Consider the following 9984-nt stretch of genomic DNA (forward strand, 5'->3'; position numbering starts at 1 on the left):
CCAATGTACTAACCCTTTGTGACTGCAACGTCTCATGTTACAGGAATCTTACGACGAATAAGTGATACGTTAGGGTTACGATTTCTACACTCAACTTTGCCGTTGGTGTTGATGGGAATCCACGACCTTGTTATTACTTCTGCTATATGGATTGAGGTAATAGTATTTACGTTACTTTATACATGTGATTTACCTCTGTTATAAATCCTCGAGTACTGTGTGTCAGCATACCGATCCAGGGATGACACTTAAGCACAGAGACTTGACCGTTTGAGGTCGGGTTGCTACACATTATGTTTTGTCTATGTATTCACACATATACTAAGTTTCCGGTTAATACAATTCTAGCATTAATAATAAACATTTATCATGATATAAGAAAATATAAATAACAACTTTATTATTGCCTTTAGGGCATATTTTCTTCAGCTTTTGGTTGGCTGGGCGGATGTCGGGAAAGCCCGCCAAGTTTGCTACCGCTTTGCCGAATCTGGGCGTCCGGATGCGTTCGCAGACATTTGGGGATAACATTGGATGCATGGCAGAGTCTTGTGGATGCTCTCCAAATGGTTCAATAATTGAATGGTTCAAATTACAGTATCTGAATGTAAATTTATGCCTACCTACCCAGGAAACCCACTGTTTACAGCACACGGTCGTTCAACACACATAACCCGGGCCCCGAGTAACTCAAATTACTGCAAACGTAGTTTATTAAAATGGACATACATACATGAATCAGGTCTAGAGAGGTGACATCTCCCGTCGGTCTGTCACGATGACAGAAGCCCGGCATCTTATCTTAAATTAGCCATAGCTAGCGTGTGAGACTGATCAAAACTCAATAGCACCACCCGGAAGCTGCAGTCGCCGGAGCGACGAAGGCGACTCCCATGTCGTGATCACGCTTCTGCTTCGCCTGAACTAAGTTCGTTCGAAGGCTCGCCTCCTGCATCTGCAGCACCGGACTCACACAAGAATTAAATAGTTATGCAAAGATGTAGATATAGTGCAACTAGTCGACGAATGGCACTTAGAAAAGCAAAGGAGTATTGCGTGAGAAAGATCGGTCGAATCGGTCCAAAAAGTGAAAGAACTTCAGTAGGGTACAAGATTCAGAGTAGGTCTGTTCCGGTGAAACATCACTGGGAGCAGAAAAAACGACGTGCCACCAACACCCACCTGCAAGCGAGTGACGACCCTGGACAGCCGCATGGCTTCCTCCAGCCCTTCCACCTCCTGCCGTATCGTCCTTGCAAGCTCGCCTAGCGCGCCGCTCGTCGCGCCGGCCTGCAGGAAGGCACCGGCGGCAGTCACACCGAAGTCAAGTACGTACGTGGACAGAACGTGCGGGAATGCCCGTCAAAAAGAGAACGTGTGGGAACAGGGGAAACTTAATATTTGCCGTGATTGTTGCGTGCGTACCGTGGCGTAGAACGTGTCGGCGTTGGCTTCGATCTCGGTCACCGTGCCCACGCAGGCGAACATGATCTCGCGGAGCGACTCCATATCGACCTGCATGAAAGTGTAGACGTGTAAGTGCCCTAGATGTCAGGTGGAGGGGAGTGAGAAGTATGGGGGAGTGCGTCCGCATACTTGGGCGCCGGCGGTTATGGGGAGGGGTGTGCAGGCGGCGGAGAGGGCGCCGGCGAGGTCGGAGACAGCGTCTGCGTGGGGCTTGTCGAGGGACTCCCATGATGCGAGGAGGGGGAGCTGCGGCCGCAGCAGCCTTTCCAGCTTCAGCTTCTGCCGCCGCCGCTGCGCCACGATCCGCTTCGCCGCATGGATGTTGCGCAGCTCCGCCACGCGCAGCCACGTGTAGAACAGCTTGTTCTGCATGCATGCGCGTGCCATGACCATCCATCACCTCATCAATATACTCGGCCACTGAAGGACGATGCGTGCACGACTCACCTCGGCTGCGGAGGTGGCGCGGGCGACGGCCTTCTCCATCCGAGCGTTGGCGAACCGCCACTGCAGCAGCCGCGTGGCGAGCACGCGCGCCCGGTGCATTGTCTCCTCCTTCTCGGACCCCTCCCTCTTCCGCGCCATCATGTCCCTCAGCGCGCTAGCCGATACTTTATTCGCCGGGGTTTCGTCCGGCGAGGCTCCCCCGGTGCTCCGCCTCCGCCTCGTGGGCTCCCAGGGGCCTTGCCTCGCACCGACGCTGGGCTCGGGCGGCGACCGGCGGGGCGATAACGTCACCTGCCCAGCGTCCGCGCCGTGGACAGTGTTCTGGTCCTTGCTGCTCAGTGCCCGGCGGGGCGGTTGCGCGGCCGCGTCGGCGTCGCCGGCGCTTGGCTTCTTCTTGTGGCCGAAGGAGGCCGCCTTGCGGAGGGAGCGCGCGAAGTTGGCCGAGGAGAAGAGCGGCGCGGCGCGCATCCCGTCGTAGGCGAACGCGCCAGCGCCAGCGCGAGAAGCAGAGCTGGAGCTGCGCCCCAGCCGGCGCGCGGACGCCGTTTGCGGCCTAGGGATGCTACCGCCGGCGGACTCCATAGACGACGGAGGCCGATAAATTAATAGATATATAAAATTACGAATACACAAATAAGTTAATAAATTATATAAATAAATAAATAAAATTAAGCTTCTCCGATGGATCAGAGCAAGCGCGGTGTTCGCAGCATCCTAAAGACTAGGGGGGAGAAGAATGAAGGATGCATCACAAGGACACTAGCCAGCTCCAAAACGGCACTAGATATAGTAAGAGAACAAGTGGTTCTTCCATTCCATGCACGCGAGGGCGCGTCCCTCTCGTGACACACGATATAGCAACCAGATGCCATATATTCTCGACCTGTCGACCATGTCTTCGAATCTTTCCTGGTCGTACATCTAATAGTTACTCGTACTCATCACACTATCAGATCATTTCACTTGTGACTTTGGATTGTGTGCACACCATCACCATGGAAAGTTCTTCCGGGCATGTGTTTTCTCCAGACGCATGTGTTGTGGAAGTGGTGGGGTTTGGTGGGAGAAAGGGAGAGGCTAGGCCGGTGTACGCCATCTGTTGAGTGCCGGTACGCCATGGTGACCCAAAATCCTTTTCATTTTGGCCGTGCGCATGCTGCAATTTCTTCTCGTGTCGAGTAGTACAGGAGAAGGCAGGCGGGGAGAAAGAGAGGCATCAACGTTAGGAGAGATAAAACTGACATTTTTTAGGTGAGAGAATGGTGTGTCTATCTCTTGATAGGAACGTGGCCTCTGATTCGGCCGTAGGGAAAGATGTTCCAAACTATTCGAACAAAATCAAACTTATTCAAACAAGATGTTGGGAACCATATATCAACACTGGAAGTGTTATTTGGCGAACCCTTCGAGCTTTCCGATTCTGGCAACACCTGATCGGGTGCCAGGTCAGCTCTCTCGACTCGTTTGCTATTCTAGCTCTCCTGGCGAAAGACCGCTTTTTTTTCTTCAAATAAACTGCACCTGTGGCCACTCGTACTTGCAGAGACCAACTAACGAACGGTTACCCCTTGTGGTAGGGTCACTTTGTGCTCTGAGAGCATGCCAAGTGATGCGTCCAACCGCCAGCACGTGTCATGTGCTGGACGCTCCCTCTATCTTTATCCTGCACGCGTTTTCGGGTTTTGGATGTTATTTTTTTGCATTTCGGGTTTTGCCTGATTTTTCCCTAGGTTTTGTACAAGTGATTTTTTGCCGAAGCACAACTGCGCTTCTCAGAAAGGGAAAAATCTCTGTTTCCAAGCACATATTTGCTTTCGTGAGTGTACTTCTCGAAAAGGGGAAAATTGTGTGCTTCCACGAGAAGCACATATTTGCATCTCATGGAAGCATAGATTTGCTTCCACGAGAAGCACAAAAGAGAAAAACAAATTGTGCATCCACGAGAAGCACAAGTTTGCTTCTTGTGGAAGCATAGATTTGCTTTCGTGAGAAACACAGAAGAGAAAAATAATGTGCATTCACAAGAAGCACAGATTTGCTTCCGCGCGAAGCACAAAAGAGAGAAACAATTGTGCATCCACGAGAAGCACAATGCTTCCGCGAGAAGCACACTCTGAAAGGGAAAATCTACGCATCCACGAGAAAACTACAGAGAAAAAAATATGTGCTTCCACGAAAAACAAATTTTGCTTGGGCGAGAAGCACCAAAAGGAAAAAGGTGAAAACCCATAACCGTGCTTCATGCTTTGTTTTTTTTATTGTCTGCCTTTTTTCATTTTCATTTTTTACAAAAAATTGTTTTTTCCGCTTTTTCGTGAATTCTTTTCAGAGCCAATTAACATGGAATCTAGTTTCAAAGATCTCAGAGGGAGAAATCCAACAGTTTGAATAAAAGAATCTACGAAAAAATACTTCCAAGTTGCGACAAGACTTGTTAGCGCTTGAGAAGGTGGGGAGTGATCTTTGAAAGGGTAACTCTTAACTAGTGATTTTAGAACTTGTGCCCTCCTACTCATGCACCCTGCTCACTTACCACTTGGGCTGAAGAAAGATTTGTGATCATTTGCACTCAAATCACCTTTTACGTATTTGGGTTGATTTTTATTTTTTTCATCCTGAAAAAATTGCAAAAATTCTGAATTTTTTCCTATTTTTGAAGGAACACAAATCCCTATTTTTAAGTGGTGATTTTTTGTCTAAACTTGCCAGGTGCATTTTTTATTATAGGTAGCATTCTTTTTTCTATTAGAATAGTGATATGTTTTCTTTTAAAACATGGTATTTTCTACTTTCACACATGCCATTTTTATTACTAAGAGCATGTCATTGTAGTAATCAATAATATGCCATTTTCATTAATAAGTGGATGGCACTTTTACTACTAAAAACATGGATTTTTAATCATTAATAACCTAGAATTTTTATTATTAAGAGGATGATGGTTTTATGATTAAGAGTATGGCATTCTTATTATTAATACCATGCCATTTTTATTATTAATATGATGAATATTCTGTTATGAACATGATGGCAACTTTATTATAAAGAGCCAGGCATTTTTTATTATTGTTGGTAAATAGGATGGCAGTTCTATTATTAAGAGGATAACATATTTTTTATTTCCAAGGCATTTTTTCTCTAACATGGCATTTTTATGAATTTTTGCACAGTGCACACAATAAAGCAAAAAAATTATAGCATGGCATTTTTTTTGCTCCTAGGAAAAAATAAAGATAAAATATTCTCCCTAACATGTTTTTTTATAGTGAAACATCCACATTGTGGAATTCATAGCATTTGTAAATTTATAAATTAGCATGGCAATTCTATAAAGTGTGATGACATTTCCCATATATATATATATCATGCCAATTGTACATTTTATGTGTTCTCTAATTTTTATAAGAAAATATGTATTTTTTTGTTCATGGCATTTAAAAAAAGAAGTAATCTGGGCCTTTGGGCCAACGAGGGTTCACCATGGTCCTTCACCTAGTAAAGATTAGGAGTGAAGGAAATATGCCCTACAGGCAATAATAAAGTTATTATTTTATATTTCCTTATTTCATGATAAATGTTTATTTTTCATGCTAGAATTGTGTTAACCGGAAACTTGATACATGTGTGAATACATAGACAAAATACTGTGTCCCTAGTAAGCCTCTACTAGACTAGCTCGTTGATCAAATATGGTTAAGTTTCCTAACCATAGACATGTGTTGTCATTTGATAAACGAGATCGCATCATTAGGAGAATGATGTGATGGACAAGACCCATTCCTTAGCTTAGCATTATGATCGTTCAGTTTTATTGCTATTGTTTTCTTCATGTCAAATACATATTCCTTCAACTATGAGATTATGCAATTCCTGGATACCGGAGGAATGCCTTGTGTGTTATCAAACGTCACAACGTAACTGGGTGATTATAAAGATGCTCTACAGGTATCTCTGAAGTTGTTTATTGGGTTGGCATAGATCGATATTAGGATTTGTCACTCCGAGTATCGGAGAGGTATCCTTGGGCCCTCTCGGTAATGCACATCATAAGAAGCCTTGCAAGAAAGTGACTAATGAGTTAGTTGTAGGATGATGCATTACGGAACGAGTAAAGAGACTTGTCGGTATCGAGATTGAACTAGGTATGAAGATACCGACGATCGAATGTCGAGCAAGTAACATACCGACTGACAAAGGGAATAACGTATGTTGTCATAGCGGTTCAACCGCTAAAGATCTTCATAGAATATGTGGGAGCCAATATGAGCATCGATGTTCCGCTATTGGTTATTGATCGGAGAGATGTCTCGGTCATGTCTACACAGTTCTAGAACCCGTAGGGTCCGCACGCTTAAAGTTCGATGATGATATTGTATTATATGAGTTATGTGATTTAACGTTGTTCGGAGTCCCGGATGAAATCATGGACATGACGAGGAGTCTCGAAATGGTCGAGAGGTAAAGATTGATATACAGGGCAATGGTATTCGGACACCGGAAGTGTTTCGGGAAGCACCGGGTACTTATCGGGTCACCGGAAGGGGTTCTGTGCACCCCTGAAAAAATATATGGGCCTTATGGGCCAAGAGGGGAAACGCACCAGCCACAAAGGGGCTGGTGCGTCCCCCCCCATATGGGTTGGCCAAATTGGATAACGAAAGGGAAAGGGGGAAAGGAAGAGGGGAAGAGAGGGGGTTGGCCGAATTGAGAGAAAACCCCAAGTAGGATTCCTCCTACTTGGGGCGCCCCCTTGGCTGCCTCTCCTTCCCTCCAACCTATATATATGCGGGGAGGAGGGCGCCTGCACAACATCAATTGTTAGTCGTGTGCGGCGCCCCCTCCACAGTTTACACCCCCGGTCATATTCTCGCGGTGCTTTGGCGAAGCCCTGCGCGGATCACATCACCATCATCGTAATGGGTTGTGTGGTATGTTTATCAAGGAGGTCACCATGCTGTCGTGCTGACGGAACTCATCTACTTCCTCAACATCTTGCTGGATCAGAGGGCGAGGGACGTCATCGAGCTGAACGTGTGCAGAACTCGGAGGTGCCCTACGTCCGGTACTTGATAGGTCAGAGCTAGAAGAAGTTCGACTACATCAACCGTGTTGTCAAACGCTTCCGCTTTTGGTCTACGAGGGTACGTAGACACACTCTCCCCCTCTCGTTGCTATGCATCTCCTAGATAGATCTTGTGTGAGCGTAGGAATTTTTTCGAAATTGCATGCTACATTACCCAACAGTGGTATCCGAGCCAGGTTTATGCGTAGATGATTTACACGAGTAGAACACAAAGTGTTGTGGGCGATCGTCATACTTGAAGGAAATATGCCCTAGAGGCAATAATAAAGTTATTATTTATTTCCTTATTTCATGATAAATGTTTATTATTCATGTTAGAATTGTATTAACCGGAACTTAGTACATGTGTGAATACATAGACAAAACATAGTGTCCCTAGTATGCCTCTACTTGACTAGCTCGTTAATCAAAGATGGTATGTTTCCTAACCATAGACATGTGTTGTCATTTGATGAACGGGATCACATCATTAGGAGAATGATGTGATGGACATGACCCATCCAATAGCTAAGCATTATGATCATTACAGCTTCATTGCTACTGCTTTCTTCATGACTTATACATGTTCCTCAGACTATGAGATTATGCAACTCCGGAATACCGAAGGAACACCTTGTGTGCTATCAATGTTGGGGAATGCGGTAATTTCAAAAAAAAATTCATACGATCACGCAAGATCTATCTAGGTGATGTATAGCAACGAGAGGGGAGAGTGTGTCCATGTACCCTCGTGGATCGAAAGTGGAAGCGTTTTAATAACGCGGTTGATGTAGTCGAACGTCTTCGCGATCCAACCAATCCAAGCACCGAACGTACGACACCTCCGCATTCAGCACACGTTCAGCTCGATGACGTCCCTCATACTCTTGATCCAGTTGAGGCCGAGGGAGAGTTTCGTCAGCACCACGGTGTGGCGACAGTGATGATGATGTTACCGATGCAGGGCTTCGCCTAAGCACTACAACGATATGGATGAGGTGTGTAACTGTGGAGGGGGGCACCGCACATGGCTAAAAGATCAACTTGTGTGTCCTTGGGGTGCTCCCCTCTCCCGTATATAAAGGAGGGAGGGAGGAGGCGGCCGGCCTAGGGGCGCGCCAAGCATAGGGAGTCCTACTAGGACTCCCAAGTCCTAGTAGGATTCCCTTTCCTATTCGGAGTAGGAGAGAAGGAAAGAGAGGCAGAGGGAGTAGGAAAGGGGGGCTGCGCCCCCACCCCTTGTCCAATTCGGTTTGGGCAGGGGGGAGGCACGCGCCACCTCTTGGCCCTTCTCCCCTCTCTCCACTAAAGCCCAATGAGGCCCATTACTTCTCCCGGTGAATTCCCGTAACTCCCTGGTACTCCAAAAAATACCCGGATCACTCGGAACCTTTCCGATGTCTGAATATAGCCTTCCAATATATCGATCTTTACGTCTCAACCATTTCGAGACTCCTCGTCACATCCGTGAAATCATCTGGGACTCCAAACAAACTTCGGTCATCAAATCACATAACTCATAATACAAATCGTCATCGAACATTAAGCGTGCGGACCCTACGGGTTCGAGAACTATGTTGACATGACCGAGACACATCTCCGGTCAATAACCAATAGCAGAACTTGGATGCTCATATTGGCTCCTACATATTCTACGAAGATCTTTATCGGTCAAACCTTATAACAACATACGTTGTTCCCTTTGTCATCGGTATGTTACTTGCCCGAGATTCGATCATCGGTATCAGCATACGTAGTTCAATCTCGTTACCAGTAAGTCTCTTTACTAGTTCTGTAATACTTCCACACGCAACTAACTCATTATTCACAATGATTGCAAGTCTTATAGTGATGAGCATTACCGAGAGGGCCCAGATATACCTCTCCGAAACATGGAGTGACAAATCATAATCTCGATCTATGCCAACCTAACAAACACCTTCGGAGACACCTGTAGAGCACCTTTATAATCACCCATTTACATTGTGACATTTGGTAGCACACAAAGTGTTCCTCCGGTATTTGGGAGTTGCATAATCTCATAGTCTTAGGAACATGTATAAGTCATGAAGAAAGCGGTAGCAATGAAACTATAACGATCATAATGCTAAGCTAACAGATGGGTCATGTCCATCACATCATTCTCCTAATGATGTGATCTCGTTCATCAAATGACAACACATGTCTATGGTTAGGAAACATAACCATCTTTGATAAACAAGCTAGTCAAGTAGAAGCATACTAGGTACACTTTGTTTTGTCTATGTATTCACACATGTACTAACTTTCCGGTTAATACAATTCTAGCATGAATAATAAACATTTATTATGAAATAAGGAAATAAATAATAACTTTATTATTGCCTCTAGGGCATATTTCCTCCAGTCTCCCACTTGCACTAGAGTCAATAATCTAGTTCACATCGCCGTGTGATTTAACACCCATAGTTCACATATGTATGTGATTAACACCCATAGTTCACATCGCCATGTGACCAACACCCGAAGGGTTTACTAGAGTCAATAATCTAGTTCACATCGCTATGTGATTAACACCCAAAGAGTACTAAGGTGTGATCATGTTTTGCTCATGAGAGAAGTTTAGTCAACGGGTCTGTCTCATTCAGAGCCGTGTGTATTTTGCAAATATTCTATGTCTACAATGCTCTGCATGGAGCTACTCCAGCTAATTGCTCCCATTTTCAATATGTATCCAGATTGAGACTTAGAGCCATCTGGATCGGTGTAAAAGCTTTCATCGATGTAAGTCGTTACGACGAACTCTTTATCACCCTCATAACCGAGAAACATTTCCTTAGTTCTCACTAAGGACAATTTTGACCGCTGTCATGTGATCTATGCCTAGATCACTATTGTACCTATTTGCCAAACTCATGGCAATGTACACAATAGGTCTGGTACACAGCATAGCATACTTTATAGAACCTATGGCTGAGGCATAGGGAATGACTTTCATTCTCTTTCTATTTTCTGTTGTGGTCGGGTTT

At 45.2% G+C, this 9984-nt stretch overlaps 1 protein-coding gene across 1 annotated transcript; it reads right to left on the bottom strand.

The window, feature by feature from the left end:
• Positions 1-535: 535 nt before the first annotated feature.
• Positions 536-2767, bottom strand: LOC119338911 (QWRF motif-containing protein 7-like). Its single transcript, XM_037611124.1, has 5 exons — positions 1915-2767; positions 1597-1833; positions 1426-1515; positions 1183-1290; positions 536-955 (listed from the first exon to the last, which is right to left on the bottom strand). The coding sequence occupies exons 1-5, from the start codon at positions 2494-2496 to the stop codon at positions 842-844; spliced, it is 1131 nt and encodes a 376-aa protein (XP_037467021.1). The 5' UTR covers positions 2497-2767; the 3' UTR covers positions 536-841.
• Between the last annotated feature and the right edge of the window lie 7217 nt (positions 2768-9984).

The sequence above is a fragment of the Triticum dicoccoides genome, chromosome 1B (assembly GCF_002162155.2).
Source record: "Triticum dicoccoides isolate Atlit2015 ecotype Zavitan chromosome 1B, WEW_v2.0, whole genome shotgun sequence".
Classification (NCBI taxonomy): domain Eukaryota; kingdom Viridiplantae; phylum Streptophyta; class Magnoliopsida; order Poales; family Poaceae; genus Triticum; species Triticum dicoccoides.

Bases quoted from the DNA above. Each gene is read 5' to 3' on its own strand.
- LOC119338911 (XM_037611124.1), bottom strand. From the start codon at position 2,496: ATGGAGTCCGCCGGCGGTAGCATCCCTAGGCCGCAAACGGCGTCCGCG. The intron at 1,516-1,596 runs GTATGCGGACGC...ACTTTCATGCAG, and splicing joins CCATAACCGCCGGCGCCCAA to GTCGATATGGAGTCGCTCCG. The intron at 1,291-1,425 runs GTACGCACGCAA...GCCTTCCTGCAG, and splicing joins CCGACACGTTCTACGCCACG to GCCGGCGCGACGAGCGGCGC.